Source organism: Vitis vinifera, chromosome 1 (genome assembly GCF_030704535.1).
Source record: "Vitis vinifera cultivar Pinot Noir 40024 chromosome 1, ASM3070453v1".
NCBI classification, from domain to species: domain Eukaryota; kingdom Viridiplantae; phylum Streptophyta; class Magnoliopsida; order Vitales; family Vitaceae; genus Vitis; species Vitis vinifera.
The window spans coordinates 20,614,082-20,631,824 of record NC_081805.1 but is presented as its reverse complement, the minus strand read 5'-3'; the positions used below and the strand labels follow the sequence as shown (position 1 = coordinate 20,631,824).

General features: G+C 35.2%; 1 protein-coding gene across 1 annotated transcript in view; it reads right to left on the bottom strand.

The window, feature by feature from the left end:
* Window positions 1-282: 282 nt before the first annotated feature.
* Window positions 283-17,743, bottom strand: part of LOC100263361 (DNA-directed RNA polymerase 1, mitochondrial) — a 29,593-nt gene continuing 12,132 nt past the window's right edge. Inside the window, exons 6-19 of the mRNA XM_002267428.4 lie at window positions 10,449-10,566; window positions 10,162-10,275; window positions 9,849-9,980; window positions 9,350-9,766; window positions 8,848-8,898; window positions 7,307-7,377; window positions 6,340-6,424; window positions 5,854-6,006; window positions 5,580-5,654; window positions 3,995-4,084; window positions 3,842-3,889; window positions 2,465-2,579; window positions 2,228-2,331; window positions 283-1,106 (exon numbers count right to left, since the gene is read on the bottom strand). Coding sequence (XP_002267464.1) covers window positions 996-1,106; window positions 2,228-2,331; window positions 2,465-2,579; window positions 3,842-3,889; window positions 3,995-4,084; window positions 5,580-5,654; window positions 5,854-6,006; window positions 6,340-6,424; window positions 7,307-7,377; window positions 8,848-8,898; window positions 9,350-9,766; window positions 9,849-9,980; window positions 10,162-10,275; window positions 10,449-10,566 — 1,684 coding nt within the window. The 3' untranslated portion in view covers window positions 283-995. The remainder of the gene's footprint in view (window positions 1,107-2,227; window positions 2,332-2,464; window positions 2,580-3,841; window positions 3,890-3,994; window positions 4,085-5,579; window positions 5,655-5,853; window positions 6,007-6,339; window positions 6,425-7,306; window positions 7,378-8,847; window positions 8,899-9,349; window positions 9,767-9,848; window positions 9,981-10,161; window positions 10,276-10,448; window positions 10,567-17,743) is intronic.

Below are 17,743 nucleotides of genomic sequence, written 5' to 3'. Positions count from 1 at the left end.
ATCAAGTGTCTGAGTCCTGACATGATAAGAATACCGAGCACCAACATGAATTATCACCCTCACTTCCAAAGGGGTTGGTTTTTGTGTGATCATCAACTCGTGGCTCAAGAAAACGAAAACATCTGCTGAACTTGGAACACAAAATTAAAGGCTAAAAACTCATCACTTTATCCTATCTTTTCTCTACTGTTGCCAACACTGATGCCTCTTAAGGCTAGAATGCTTCAGCTCTCTCTGCTTTCCAGATAAATAACCAGGAACAGGAAAGAAAAACATACAATATAACAAAGAACTGCTTATAAATTAATTCAGGATCCTTCTACTATGCTTCCAGAGTGGAATTTTTTTCTCTTTTGTATCCATTAGAAATTTTGATATTACACACTAGATCAGCAAACACAAGGAATGCCCAGAACACCAGTCTCAAAAACGTGTCCTGAGAACAGAAAAAAAAAAAATAGTAAAGGAGGATACTAACCCATTCTAACAGTCAACTCACCTACCTTCTCTGTATATTAAAAACCTTCAGAATCCATTGTGAGAGAGGCCTTCCTCATTGTGCTGCCTTTCCTCTGAATGAGGTTCATTAAATCAAGTGTAGGATACACTGCTGAGGCTTCAGTTCCTTCTGTTTCACAACTAAACCAACTAGATATCAAAACCACTGGAGATGCTTTTTCATCTACTTCCGCATGTTTCACATCTTATTCTCTCAAATCCTGTTGACAAAGATGTGTCCAAGATTGGGCAAAAGAAATTTGAATGGAAATCTCTACCGCTAATGGTTGAAGACGGGCACATATGTACAAAAACAACCTCGAGTTTCTTTTTCCTTTTACTATCCCCTTATTGAGGGCAACACTTAACCATGCCCATGGACGAACATATATGTATATAAATATAACCACCTTCACCTTGTAATTGAATCAGTGACAAAGGTACAACAAGTGAAGATTGCACTGCAGCTGCCAAGTAACAGCAAAGAATCATGTAAACTAATTGAAGAAATAAGGAGATTCCAAAACCTCCCTCAGATCGAAGTCCCCTCGCTCTGGTAAGGGCGGAAAATTTAATGTAGGAAATGACTTTTGGAAGCCCTCCAACAACTGCAAAAACACAAAGCAACCAAAATTAAAACTCGTTCACAATATCACAACCCACAAAGTCCAATTCTCTGTCCAGAAGATTCTTAAAACTTTCACCAGTTAGCTCTTTTGTTTCTTCAATAGCATTTAAATGAGAATGGCTTAGTGGATATTGAACATAAATGCTTTCACGATTAAAAACTAATCAATCTGCTATGGCCATATACCATAGAAGTTTGAAGATCCAAATTTGATTCTGTCATAAAAGAGCATATACAAGTTACCAAAGCAATAAACTTTTTTTTTCCCTTGTTTTCCTTCTGCTCCATTTGAATACAGAGTGTGAGAGGAGGAAAAAGAAAAAAATAAGTTTAAATTCAATAAATTATTTCTCATACCCATCCTCCAGTTTTATCCCATTCATATTAAAAACGAAAAAAATTTAAAATGAGCAAGTTTTTAGATAATATTCATTACACTCCATTTTTTTCTTATATTTCTCATGGAAAACTTGAAGGCAGAATTTTAGATTCCTCCCTACTTTTATCCCTTCAAGTAGTCCTTTCAGAGATCAAACTGGAGCACAACCAAGCAAACATATTTCCTTGGGTGAGTGGGGGGAAAGAGCAATGACTGTAGGTTCAAATAGTTATTACACAAAACTTGTGCCACTCTAATAAGGGCAGTCGTGGTTAAATGAACTTCGGCACAATATTTCAATATAAATTACCACTATATTCTGGGACACAAAATTTTCATCTAGATTAACACAGAAAATGGCAGAAAGAGAAAGCATTTACTTAGCAAATTCCCATCTAATAGGCTAAAATTAGCTCTTAAAAGCAATAATCAGGTGAAATATGTACTTTCTGTCAAGGAAATGACTTTCACTGGGACAAACAGAACTTAAGTATGGAATCAAGATCCTTGCTAATTCTCATAGAAAAGTTACCATTCTGCTGCAGTGATTTGTTTCATTTCATTTTATTTCTCATTTTCTATAAAAAGCAGATTAGCATGACCAACTTTTAAAGGGTGATTTGATTGCTCCAACCTTTTCTAACAAACAAGACACATCAACAAATCACTTATTAGAGTAGGCTTCTTAAGTTGTAAAGCATTCTAGAAGGAAGATACTTTACATTTTCAAGTATTGGCATCCCGTAGAGTTCAACAAACTTTTCTCTAAGTATCCTGTTCATTTCGTCAACATCACATGCATGTGTCCAGTATGAATCATGGACTCCTGTGACCAAACATTGGTGCAGAACAGTAAGAAAAACAAAACACAAATAGTATGTATATTATATGTGAGTGTACATGAATTTATCTGTGTTTTAATCAGCAGAAAATGGGTACAAGGAAAGTATCTACAAAACCTGCAAAATTTAAGCCTGCCTTTTGGCAAGCAACAGCAGTCATCATCATGTGGGAACCATCAAGTGAGTGAACGAAATTCGGAGGAAAAGCTGTCCTCTGACGCTTAACCATGACCTACAATAACCACAAAAAGAAAAAGAAAAAACAAATTGTGGTTAAGATTTTGGTACTTAGCTTAACATTAATATTAAGGATAATAACATGAAGGAGCAGACAGGATTAACATTAATATTAAGGATAATAACATGAAGGAGCAAACAGGATACAAATTTATGACCCAGAAAACTCAACAATTTCCCCAAGGATTTTCTTTTCCCGTAGTTAAGCCAAATTTATAGTTTGAAAGAGAAGGAATGTGAATGAAGTAAGATGCTAGTAATCCTCCATACACATTTTACACAACAGCTATTCTACAATTAGAGCCTATAATTCTGTGCACTCCAGCACAACTGTCAGGGTTGGGGTATCTAAATATTGGATTCATTTAATTCCTAGATTTAAAGACACAAAGATGCGGATAATTTATTTCTTTTTCTTTCCATTCTATACCCTAGGGCATATATTGTCATGTATAACTAAGATAGATCCAACATGAGCCTAATGTTACAAGATGCTTCAAATGAGCCTCCCCATGGGTTTATATAGAGCCCAGGAAGCTTCTGGGACTCCTACACTTAGCTATTGGTGGGAAGAGTGTGGAAGATTCTAGAAATGCCTAGAGAAATTCACACATCTCTACATTATGGTGGAAGGCATGAGAGGAGTCCAGGGCTTTCTAGAGAATTCTAGGGGTCTCTTGTACATAGGCTTGTACATAGAATGATGTAGGACATTCTAGAATATTCTTGAATTGTAAAGAACCCTCCAAGGTTCCAGAGAGTTCCATTGGTGCCTATAAATAGGTGAGGGCCTCATTTGGCCAAGGCACCAAGCAAGTGAGTTCCTAAAGCACTTGTAAAGGCTTCCTTGAGTAATAAAGCTTCTATTCCTTAAGAATTGCCTACTACGCCTTCTTAAGTTTTCGAGTCGTGAGCATCTTAGCCTAACAAGCTAAGCGTTGGGAGTAAGGCTGACTTAGCAAGATCAAGCATCTTGACTTGTTTAAGTGCCGCACGAGCTTAGGAAACGACTAAGTCCGTGACACTAAGGTTACTAACAAGAAAATAGGAATTTGCTCTTCTTCTTCTTTGATAGATATATCTGCGTTACAAATCTTACCAATAGACGTGTTAGAGACATATGCCATGCCCAAACCCTTGCCATGCCATGTCATGTTGATACAAATCCTACTCGTACTTTAAGTCCATTAATGTAGTCTAGAGCATAAAGATTGAAAAAGCAGAAAAGGAGAAAAGAATTAAAGTTTGGTGAACTACCTTATCAGTTTCTCGTTGTAGGCTCAACACCTGAAGTGAAGTCTTAATCTGCATATATGGCACATCAACATTAAATGTTTGTTTTGAAATGGTATATGATGGAATAAAGATATTGCCAATGTTTTAGATGCTATATATTTCTATGAACATTACAAGATGCCTTCCTAATTTGCGGTAGGGTTGCACAACAGGAAGTCCCAAAGGAGTATTCCACCGCACTGGATGATTCTCAGAAGCTATCACCTGCAAATATTTTAATCATGTAAGGAAGTGACTGTACGGAAATGTCACAGAATTAGTTTGAAAAATAAGATACAGAATAAGGGGGAATTTTAAGCACCAAATTTCCTACCACCCTGCCTCTCTCCCAAAACACCAATCAATAAATAAATCAAATGTCAAAGCTTCAGTCTTCAGAGAGATTCCATAAAACACCTCCACAACCACTTGAGAGCTAAGATTTTATTTATCAAAACCACATTATATTCCAGATGTTATGGGACTTGGTCAGCCACCTGAATGATCTTTGGTTCTTTATCTAACCCTAAATGCAGAATTTCTTTGCAGTTTTCCAGTTCTGTAGCTGTCTAAAAATAGGCAAATCATAAACTCATCAAGATTGGCACATCCACAATAAAGCTACTGCTCAAATTGACTTTTAAACTGGGAGTTCACTCAAAGCATTGAAACATCATCAAAGATAAGAAACACTAATCTTATCCACATCCACCAAAAAAGTTGAATCAATATCAATGCTCCCCACCCACACAAAATGCCATTCCTCCACATACATTGGCATAAAACAATTATATCAACAAGCTTATGCATGTGAAGTGTGATGATAACAGACAAGAAGCAAAATAATAATAATAATAAATAAATAAATAAATAAATGAGGGAAAACAGATCCTTTCCTGCCCCATAGGAGTTCTCACCAATCTTCTAACGCCATTTGTACAAGAACTAAAATCAAACTCCAATTAAAGCATTATATGAATTGAATAGTTCTTAATCTCCAATTAACTTGATATTTGGCTTGCATAATAGACAAGGAGACATCTTATCTAATAGAAACTTTCTGATGATAGACACTCTCCCAAAAGAGGGGCAAAAATGAGTTCTACAGCACATGTAATTTTGATGGAAATGAGAATGGCCCTGTGATAGTAGTAAATTGGCTTTTGGCTATGGAAAATTCCTTGGTTGGTTTATTATCCTCTGGATATGGGAGGAATTTGCAGTTGACCTTTTAGACAGCCCTCTGATACAGTCTTACAACACTAATTTCTCCAGCATCCAGGTTCTTTACCTGTTTCTGACTCAAAGGTAACAAGTTGCCTCATCTTCAGTAGGACTGACAGTTATTTCCATATCCATATTGAGATCCTGAATGCTGAATAACATTTGAGTTGTGTTTGGCCCATACATTATGGAGCTCAAATCCAGGAAAAACATAAAATTGATTTGAAGCAAACATATAGATATTAAAAAAATCATATTATGCTATATGAGTACTACAAAAATAAAACTGGTAGATATCTTATCACTTATCAGTTCACTACATCCACTCAACAACAGGGACGATTGAAATGTGATAAGTCAAGGGATATTGGCAATCAAACCAAACACTGAATAGCATTCCCCACTAAGTATCATAATAACAATTAGTACATGTAGTTTGTTCTTGTTATACAATCTTGACTATCAAGTGAATAGACCAAAAACAGCTTAAACTCACCTTTGCACAGTCACCAAGCCAGCTCATGATACTACGTGCAGCTTCAAACATCTCTCCTAAAGCAGTCAAGGTGGTCTGTTGTAGTGAAATAGTCAATACAAACTAATGTAAGTAGCCAAAAAGAATAAACAAATAAATAAATCAATGACACTTTCCATATTAAAAAGAACACCATGGACGTTCCATGAAAACACCTATGTAACCACCATCAATCTATATGAAATAAAAGCCAACTCAACAAAACCACAGATCTCCCACAGTTTGTTGTACTTACTTTAGCCGCATAACAAGATGCACTAAACACCTCTCCCTCATCTGCAATGGCACAACGTTCTTTTAATCTCCTCTTGATTTGGTCACGAGCACCAATATAAGTAACTCCATATACTGATGTCATCACTGTCTGCTTCACCAGTTTCCTATCCACCTAAGGATCTCAGTTATGAAGGCAGAGGATTAATAGCAGATATCAATCAGGGCATCCAACAGTATAGCCAAGGAAAATTATATCTCAATGAGACAAAGATGCTGATATTTCGTACAATCTAATCTAGTTGTTTCACTGAATGACCAGGAATGTTAGAAAACCATTTATGGTTTTAAAAAGTCCAATCACATTAATACAATTGCAACATCTCAAGCACAATCCAGTACCATCCAAAACTAATAAACATGAGAAACAAAAGGAAAAATAAAAACAAGCAAACACACACACACACACAAACCAAAAAATATATAAATGAATAACAATAAAAAAAACCTGACTGATTAAAAGTCTAGCACGCAAGGCATTTGGTTCAGTAGCAGGATCCTTCTGTGCATCTCTCTGCATGATATCAAGAACTCTGCATTGCCACAACAATTTTAATCAGATTGATTACTGAGATCATATTCTGTTTAGGAAAATTTACATTGTGCTGTACAAATCCTTGAATATAAGCAACCAGTCTGGAAGAAGTATGGAAACCATGCAGAACCATCCAAATACTTATGAAACAATAAAATAAATTCATAGATATAGTTGAACTTATTTAACACAAAGATACAGAATTGTGAAAGCACTCAACTAGTGAAGAGGGTGAGGGGGGGGGGAGCGGCTTGGTTAGAACAAGCCCAAAAGGGGGGTTCATTGCCATCCTAACCAGGGTTTGTTGTTGGAAGCCAAGCAGCTTGTTCTTTTCAAATCTAGTCTTATTTGTTATTGGTTTGTTCCTTTTTTTCTCTGTTTCCACAAGAATAAAATCTCTAATGATATTCTTTCTTTGTTCCTAAAAATAAAACCCCTGTTACAAATGAAACACATCCATATAAATGACAAGCCTCAGCTATAAGATTAGTCATTGCCACAATTGACTAATAAACTAGAATCAAATTTTTGCATCTGTAAGCTCTGGATACCTTCTGATATCTTCTAAGTTTATAGGGAGGTGAAAAGAGCACACAGTAAGCAGGTTCCCAGAAGAGAACCTCACAGGTTATGACACCATCTTTCAGGACTATCAAAGCACATGCCCCTCAACAAAGATATATTATGTATCAGATAACTTTAACAGTTAAGAATAACTGCCAAAGTCCCTAGCAAGACAAATTGAGCAGCTGACTCTCTCAAATTAACTGCATCTACAAGAGAGTTGATACTGAGCATACAAAGTTCCATAGCACCCCATCATATTTTTTGGAAAATGTAAAGCATAAAAAAGGAAAAATTATCACAGACAATAACTTACCTGGCAGCAATTCCTGAGTAAACATCTGCAGGCTTCTCTCCCGCAACAAGATTCACAGCAGCTGCTCCTAACTGAAATAATGAGGTGGCTTCCTTAAGAAACAGAAAAATTGCATAAGCTAGCAAATGCTAATTAAGAAACACTCTTCTGCGACGAGGGCATGAAACCCAAACACTTTCTAGACATCAGAGCACTTCCAATGGTGCTTGGTAATATACAGAAAGCAATTTTAACTCAACATAATCTGGGCCAGAAACTCTTTTCACCAATCCGAAATACAGTGCTTGCAGACACTTGTCCCCTAAATCATATATCATGAAAAGAGTTTTTTATGAGGAGATATTCATCTTGTTGTTACTATGAAACAGGCAAGTTCATGCTCTCAATTTATAGCAACTTTAAAAGGGTTAAGTGATTGAGTTTACATTTTTTTATGGGTTTAATTGATTGAGTTCACATGTACACTACAACACTCAATTTATAGAATGGCTGAGAAGTTTAACTGGTTGAGCTTACAAGCACACACATAAACAGATACACACAGAGAGGCAGATAAAATGTGTCTGTGATGATTATTTTTACCTTTTTTATCTTTTATTAATATTTATACTCATATTTAATCAAATATTCATGCTAACTTAGACATACATTTTCTTTCTTTGCTCATGCTCAGTTGAACAAGTTTTCCATGTCATCGTGGTTAAAAGTGCCATTAATATAAAGTAATCATTTTGGAAGTGCTTAAAAAGATATACCACCATGCATAACAGAGCTGCCTGAGGTCAGTTTTATTGTTAATTCAGGGTTCCAAATGCATTCAGGTATTTGGACAAAATGGACCTAATAATAAGAAAAACAAAATAAAAAAATAAAAGCCTGGTCAGTATTCCCAGAGAACTGGTTAAAAAAAAAAAAAAGGTCGGTCAAAATACTGTAACCTTAATATTGCACTGCAGCTGACATCCTAAAATTTCAAAATTTTGAATTTAACTTCTTCTACAAAAGCCTCAAAATGCAATAACAGAAATCAATTGAATATCTTTAGAAGGGAATCCAGCTCAAATAATCAATATTGAGCACTCCCTGCCATACCAGAAGGGAGTGAAAGGGTAAAGGAAAGACAAGTGAAGCATGCCATAGTGTTAAGGTTATTGTGAGCAACCAACCAAAAGGACATATCAAGGGGCTTGCATTCTAAATAGTATTTGGAGGAAGAAACTCCAGAAGATCAAAACTCCAAAAATTCAGGACCTTTGACCCTTGCAAAGTGTGTTGACTTTGTTTTAGAAGAGGGGTTTCTTTCTTGGGTTTCAATTTCCTCTTCTGTAGGGCTCTCAGTGGAAAACTCCTATCCTTTTACCATCTTTCCTTAACTAAGGTCCTTTTTTTCTATCAAAAAGAAAGAAGATCAAAGCTGAGACAAATTTAGCCTCAAAGCATAAAAAGAGTGAAAAACTATGCCTCACTAATCAAAAACCATACTTCCATATCACATAATCAGATTTCCACAACAGACGACCAAAAGCAGAATATTCCATTACCTTGTCCCTTCCAAGCGCAGCATAGTGTTGTAAGCCATTGCACGAACCATCCTTGAAAAAGATAGAACAATACAATCTTAAATTAAGTTTTGGACAAACAAATGACCTGAATCCAAGCATTTAATATGAAAGTAAAAGTAAAGTCAGGGAAATGAATGTTAGCCTCTCAATCCTACTACAGCAGGTGAAAGAAGTGGCAAATCCATTATTGCTGCTCCTAATAATGGGACAACAAATGGGTAATCTGAAGGATATGAGTAATCATGCTACTGTCATTTTGCATGTGTAAGTGCAGAAGAGCTGAATAGTTACCTGGAGGAGTTCATAAAAAATACACTAGGCAAACATGATATGTCTGCATAGAACAGAATTCCAATAAAAGCTAGTTCTGAGATTTCCTTTTTGTTGTTGGGTTGGGTGGAGTACGGAGGAGGTGGGATTAATTTGATTTACTTGGTAAAAATTTCTCAGTTTGAATGTGACCATGCTGAAAATGAAGTACCTGGTGGACAGGCATATGTGAAATAGTAGTCTCTGGAGAGGAGCTTCTTAATGCTTCTGAGAGATTAATACATGTTGCCAAGCATTGGAAAGGATCCTCAGCAGACAACCACCAGCGTCTTCCTTCCAGAGGTCTGTCTGCGGAATCAAAGATATCTTCCAAATGATTCTCAGTAAATGCCACCCGACCCTCGTATGATAACTTGTCCACTCCACCAGCATATACATTTGCTAAATGTATCTTCAGCCAACGTAAGCCTGACTTCCCAAGAGGGCGTCCCTCTGCAAACTCCAGGATACCTCGGCACAAATCAGAGCCAAGATGGTTTAAATATGGATGCATGGGGTAGGCACGACCTCGAAAATCAAGGTTGTGGGGATAGAAGAAGCCATCTTCATCCTTCATCTTTCGAGCCACCTGCTCCCATTTGAAAAAGCATCAATACACCATTTATCAGAGCATTCAACAGCACTATAAAATTAATATAGAAGCATCTTACAGCAAGTTTAAGTTCTATATCGCACCGCTGTGAATGCCTCTCACTATTTTCCTTTTTCACAGATCTGACTTTCCACTTCCATTTCCTGATTTCTGCTTCATCTTCTGTGTCTGGTTCCTCTGGTAAAGGAACCTGCCATACCCAAAAATATAGAAATAGATTATAAAAAATAAAACCAGGAGCATGGTGCTGAATTGGACATTTATTCAAGTGAGTATCAAACTTTCATTGAACTAGATGTTTTCCTTTCTCAAAATGGAAAACAATAATGCTTTAAAAAAAAGGAAGATTAGGCTTGTAGAATGCAACTCACATCTTCGCGGTCAACCAAATCAGCAAGACGACCTCCACTAGCCCATATTCTGTCTATGACACCAAGTACCCTCTTATTTATTCTCCATTTAGTATTGCCAAGGGTGTTAAGGGCCTGATTCACAGAACAAACACACCATCATTACAGTAAAGAAAATGGCAAAGAGTTCAATGCAAACAGGTAAAATTTGTTGTGCCGGTTCCTCAGAGATTGTAACAGAGGTTCAACATGAATTTCAGCACAGTACACTGAAGGAGATAAAGAAACAAATCACAAGATTCTCAAACCTCAAATGCAGGTTCCAATGCCTTCCTTGGAGCCCTTTTAATTGCTTCACGTTGTTGTCTTGCCCCATGAATGCGCATGACATATGATGGTAAGAACAAGTACGCTCCTTTGTCATACCTGTCAAGATATAGAAAAGTTGACCAAATGTGCAAAATAAACTCAGGATATCAAGAGTGGGATTAATTAGGTAGTTGACTGAACATGTTTGGGGCTTAAGGCTTGGAATTTAGGGTTTAGGTCTTCACATAATTTTATTGACTTAGAAAAAGCATATGATTAGTCCCCCGTGAGACAATATCATGGGTTTTCGAAAAGAAAACATTGACAAACAAGAAATTGATGTATCTGATAGCCTATTGGTGGCACCAACTGGACAAAATGAGGAGAACCATACAAGATAGTAAAGACATGTGCAGGGAGGCCAATGGTGATGAGGATGAAACTGCAACATGTACTCAAGAAAGGAATAAATGAATAAAACAATCATAAATTACATCATCAAAGATATTTAGGTAATTTTACAATTTTTTTAGGTGTCGTAATTAGTTAGTAATTGATATTTGAGGTTTATTTAGAATTTGGAAATTTGTTTAATTCTATTTAAAATAAGTTAAAAACTTTTTATTTTCTAAAATAATCTTTTATCATAAAATTTTTATTTTGAGTCCTTGAATCTTAGGGTCTTCTTTATTAGAAACTTCATTGCAAGAAGTTTCAACAAAGTAAGTTCTTGATTGAAAAAAGGAGTTTCCAATTTCTTTTAATTCTTTTAGGAGATTTAATAGTTCTAAGAAATGAATAAGTCCTAATTAGTTACTACATAGTTTACGTTTCATAGTTTTATTCAAATTCTAGTGCTTTTTTAAAGCCTATAAATAAGGCTAATTGATATAAAACAAGGTTAAATATTGATGATTAATAACATTAATTTTTTCTGAGCATACCTTTCAATTCTCAATGGTGAGATTCTATTAATTTTCTTCTAGGAGAGATTTCTAGAAGGCTTCAATGAGATTCTATAGCTCCATTTCTTCTTCTTTTCTCTTTCTTTCTTGATATTTTATTACTTTTATCTATTGCCATAATATTTTGTTCTTTGTTCCTCTTTTAAAACTCTAGCCCACCTATTTGATTGTAGACAATATTTTATTTGTCTTATATCAGTTTTAGTATAAGAGTGAAAGTTCTTGACTTGAATGTGCATGCAAGGAGTCTTGACTTGTCAAATGGAACTTGGTTTGCTTGGAAAAAAAGAAAGGTGGGCTAGGTGTGAGAAATTTAGCTTTGATGAATAGTGCTCTTTTGTGCAAGTGGAATTGGAGGTATGCTAATGAGAGAGAGGCATTGTGGAGCCATGTAATTAGCCTCAAGTATGGCGAAGAGGAGGAGGGATGGCGTACTCGGGATGTAATTGGGAGAAATGGTGTTGGGCTTTGGAAAGCAATCAGGAAGAAGTGGTGGCTGTTAGATGGTAGGTTAGCTTACCATGTGGGTAATGGGCAAAGAGTGAGATTCTGGAAAGACAAGTGGTACGGAGATGGGCCACTTTGTGAGTCCTTCTCCTCTCTTTTCTCCATAGTCTAAGAATGCTTGGGTTTCGGAGGTTTGGAACCCCATTGGAGATGGGGATGATTGGACTCCTCTTTTTGCAAGGGCGTTTAATGATTGGGAGATCGATTTGGTGGAGCGTTTGTTGCAGAAGATCCATACATTCAGGGTTCAAAGGGAAGAGGAAGATAGAGTGATTTGGACAGCTTCAAATGATGGTGCTTTCACAATTAAGTCTCTTTATTCTATGTTGGAGAGGGGGAGCTCTTCTTCTATGTTCCCTAGTGAAAGAATTTGGAGGGTAAGAGTGCCTCCAAAGGTAGCTTTCTTTGCTTAGGAGGCTTCCTGGGGTAAAGTCTTAACTTTGGAGCAACTTCAAAGGAGGGGGTTCTCTTTGGCAAATAGGTGCTTTCTTTGTCTATCCGAAGCAGAAACGGTGGATCATCTCTTACTTCATTGTGTCAAGACGCGGGTCCTGTGGAACCTTCTTTTCTCCCGTTTTGGTGTATCTTAGACTCTTTCGTGTACAATGAAGGCAACCCTTCTTGGATGGAATGGAGGGTTTGTGGGGAAAAGGCGTAAGAGGGCTTGGCAAATGGCTCCTCTATGTATTTTTTGGTCAATCTAGAAGGAGAGGAATAGAATAGCGTTTGGGAATGAAGAACTCTCGCTTCAAAAGTTGAAATATTCTTTTGTATGTAATCTTTGGTCTTGGGTCAAGGTTTCCTTAGTAGAGAGTCCTTCTCTTGTAAGTTTTTTAGACTGGATAGGCTCCTAGTTAGGGAAAGTGGTGTGTATACTCCCTTGTATACTTCGAGGGCACTGGCTTTTTGGTGTTTCCTCTTTTTGATTAATATACTTTCTTTTTACTTATCAAAAAAAAAATTTATTCAAGCATGAGTTCCAAGAGTCCTAATCATGATGTTACTTCAACACATTTGGAAGAAATTTTTGCTACACAATAATCCTAAAAACAAGTCATCATAAAACTCAACCGGCTAGATAAGATAGTGAGACTGTTGGAAAGAAGTAAAGAAAAACAATCCAATGACAAAGGCGATGGGAGTCGTTAGTATGACCAATCACCCAATTGAGCGAGGTAATTTTATGATGTGTAATCAATCAAGGGTCAGAATAAGAGACATCCATCATAATATAGACATGGAAAGACTCAAAAACTTTGAGCAAGATCATGATGTGACAAAAAAAGGTATGCATTGAGTTTTTTTAAAAGTAATTGGATGATAACTTCAATTAGTATGCTGTCTTAAAATGTCAAGGTTCATTTTGTGAACGCAAAATTAAAAGATACAACATGTTTATGATGGCATAGTACTAAAGATCAAGTCAATAGAACCAACCAACCACTTATAAACACATAAAATGACATGAAGTTAAGGATGAAAGAGTGTTTTATTCCAATTGATCATGAACAACTCTTGTACACCAAAATGTTTAACCTCAAACAAGGTAATAAATCAGTTGAAGAATACAAAGAAGAATTTCATGAGTTGAGTATTCAAAATCAATAAGGGAAAAGGGAAAATGAGGCTCAAATTATAGCTTGCCACAAAGCTAAACTTTGAATGGAGATTCAACTTGAGATGATGATAGCACAGACTTACACCAGAGATGATGCTCATCAACCAGTCCTTCAATTTGAAGAATCACTCAATTTTTGAGCTTCTAGACATTGAAGTCACAAAGTGGGAGGTCTTTTTCTAATCAGCCAACAAGCAAACCTCTAAGTACAACAAATACCAACACTCATCATGTGAATGGAGGCAGCCATCAACAATCTATAAATGCAGCTAAAAGAGAGGTTAACAAGGGAAAACTCCAATGGGTGTTGTAGAAAAAAGGGTTGGTACAGTTCCATTATGCCTCACGTGTGGGGAACATGATCATTATGCTATTATTTGTCCAAATGAAAGATTATACTTTTGTATTGAAAAATCAGAACTTGAATCTGAAGCCGATCTAAAGGAAGCTGAGAGCCACAGCAAAGAGTAACGTGGAGGAGAAGGTGGTTATTGTGATGCCTTAACTGAAAGTTATAACCTTGTAGGTGCACCATCTATCGGTTGCTCCAATAGCAAAAGTGGAAGAGATTAGCAATGAACTAATATCTTCCGTACTCGTGTTTCTTCTCAAGGAAGACTATGCACCTTAATTATTGATGGAGGAAGTCATTCAAATATAGTTTCACAAGAACTTGTTCAAAAGCTTAATCTAAAAACGGAAAAGGATTCAAATCCATATCAAGTAGCACAAGTGAATGATGTATCTGATCTGGGAAGTTCCTGTTATTTGTTTATATTCCTTGTTAGTAATAATTTTAAACAAATGGTATGGTGTGATGTTTTGCCGATAAAAGTTGCTCATATTATGCTTGGAAGGTCTTGGCCTTCTGATAAAATATGATAGCCATGAGAATACTTATACACTTGTGCATAATGGGTGTACAAAAATTCTTTGTTTAATGCAGGAAATTCCACAATCTAAGCAACAAGTGGAGAAATCACCAAGCTTAGGACCAAAAGAATCAGCAAATACTCCCGTTAAGAAGCAATTTGAAGTTGTAAGTAATGAGGAAGAAGCTGTCAATGATGAATCGAGAATGCAAGATATAATGGAATCGATCCCAAAACAAACTATAAAAGAGATCAAAAAAGTGCAATAGATATTGGTTGATTCTAGTAACACAATTCCCATGGTATCAAAGGAGTCATTAGCTATGTGAAACCTACAATGTGCTATTGATCCACTTCCAAATTCTTCTTTCCCAAATTTACATGCCTACCATACACACCACAAGGAGAACATGGACTCTAAAGGACAAGCTAATAAGTAGTCTACTAAAGACTTTATTCAAGCAAGGTCAAGTTTTTATAGAGTTCTATCCCTTGGGAAAGATGAGTTATATGAATAATTAGTCATAATCTTTGAATTAACCAATGCACCAAGCAAGTTTACACAAGTCTGAACATGGTTTTTAATTGCCAATATTGAAGAGTGTGCATTCATAACTCATATGCCAATTGTTTACATTTCAAGAGTTGTAAAAGTTCGAGTCAAGTTTGTGCTTGACTTTCCAAAGCAAAGGAGTTTTATGATTGGTAGCAAAAATGAAGAATCTTAAGAAGGAATAATAAGGATTGTTGAAACTTGTTTTGAAGTTAGAGAACTTAAGAATTTTATTCTTCTGGAATATAGGTTACAAGCAAGGAGGAAAATATCGCGATATGTCGGCAATATATCACCGATATATTGTGTATCGGAGGTTATCGACACGATATTTCATAGAGAAATATCAGTCCGGTGATATTTCGGGATAAATCCCGAGAAATCGGCAATATCTCGCGATATATCGGCGATTTTGGCGATAAATCGACGATTTTTCCCGATATATCGCATGGTCAACGGAAGTCAAACGCGCTACAATGAAGTCAATGTGCTATAGTGCCACTACAGTGCCTTCTCCTTTTGCTTCTGAGAGGATTTGAACCCCAAACCTTTTTCACTCCACTTGCCATCCGGGCAAACTTGCCCTTGTTATATATTGTGCACTAAACTTATATATACTTAAACTCATTATATAAAGAAAACATTAAAAGAATATTTTAAAGGACAAATTAATTATAATTATTTTATAATTAAATGCAAAATTTTCTTTTAATTGATTACCAAAAATATAAAAATTATATAATTTTCTTCATAATGTTTTTAATATCATTACTAATTAATTAAATATTAAAAAATTATATATATATATATATATATCATAATTTATTTTACATTGTTTAATACAATTGAATTAAATGGATCATAATTTTAATATTAATATATATTTTAAAATTAGACATATTATAATCAAATATCATAATATTAGATGTAATTTAATAATAAATGTACACTTATAAAATTCATATTTTTATCGATGCATACAATATTATTATTAAATATGATAAATCATGTTATACATATATCAAATTTTTCAATAAAATAACTTTAAAATGTCTATTATACTTCTAATTATATTATTATGAGGTTTTCCTTACATTTTCACGAGTTTTTAACAATTTTAAGCCTACCGATATTTTTTTCCAAAATATCCGCCGATATATCTCCGACATATCCGATATATCCGTAAAATCGAAATACCAATATATCCATGATTATCGATATTTTCATCCTTGGTTACAAGAAGAGCATGGGAAGGGACTTGCTATTAGATTATTGAGTACACATAATTATTTCAAGAACTACTAACTTGTCTCACAGTATAGGAAAATCCTTGGGAGCTTGGTGTTTGTTTGCATAAAATTAAACAAGATAAAGAGATCTTGAGATCCTATTCATCATGGCAAATAATAAACTTCATGCACACTTGAAAGATCTCAGTTGGTGGTTGCATCTAGTAATACGTTAACAAAACTTGAATGAAAAGTTATTTGTTAAGAATTATCAATTCATTTGTGTAGGTTGATGAAGAAAGAAAGGCATTGCGCGAAATTTCCATGGACCATGGAAAGTCAAGAAAACTCGAGGTTGAGTTTTTTCGAAGTTGGGGAGAATTAATAACAACGAATCTTCAAGATCTACTCAAGAAAAGAATAAACAAATAAATCCTAAATTACTTTACTAAGGGTATTTAGATAATTTTATAGTTTTTAGGTGTCATGATTAGTTAGTAATTGATATTTGAGTTTTATTTAGAATTTGGGAATTTTTTAATTCTCTTTAAGAGTTGTAATTTTTTTTTTTTTCCTAATGGGTAAATAAGAGCTTGCATTAGAAATGCCTAGAAATGGCAAAAACAATACACACGATGTATACAAAGAAATGCCCAAAAAACTAGGCAGCAAAGGAACAAGTAAGCCATCCCCTTAAGTCAATCATAGACAAAGTGTGATCTTCTATATACACCCTAACCCAATTCACAAAATTATACCAAAAAAAAAATATTTGATAGCTTGATTGAACCATTCGACATTATTGAACGCTCTCCCATTCATTTCCTTCCATAAAGTCCACACTAAGCATAAAGGTACAGCCCTCCACGTCTTCTCCCTTCTTTTACCCACAAAGCTTCCATGCCACCCAAGCAAGTTCCCCCTCACAGAGGAATGCAAAACCCAATGCACACTAAAAAGGGCAAAGATAACATTCCACAACATTCTAGCCTTAATACAAACCAAAAATAGATGGTCACTGGTCTCCTCCTCCTCATGGGGGAGGAGTTCTAAACTTTTTATTTTCTAAAATAATATTTTTATCATAAGGTTTTTATTTTGAATCCTTACAATCTAAAAGTCTTCTTCATTAGAAACTTTATTACAACAAGAAGTTTCAATAGAGTAAGTTTCTAATTTTTTCAATTTTTTTAGAAGATTTAATAGCTCTAGGAAATGAATAGAAGTCCTAATTAGTTACTACATAGGTTATGTTTACTTTTCATAGTTTTTTTCAAATTCTTATGTTTTCTAAAGCCTATAAATAAGGTTAATTGATGTAAAACAAGGTTAAGTATTAATTATTGAAGAATTTCTGAATTCCTTTTTCTATTGATTCATATTCGGTACACACCATACACATATATATACACAAAATGACTAAATAAGAAAATATCAATCTAGCTTGATTCTCTCCTAAAATTAGGAAACTGAATCCCAAGGAAATATCCTAAATGATCTCTCCTTTTTTATTCCTAAAATACTTTCCTAAATTAAAACCCTAACTTTGA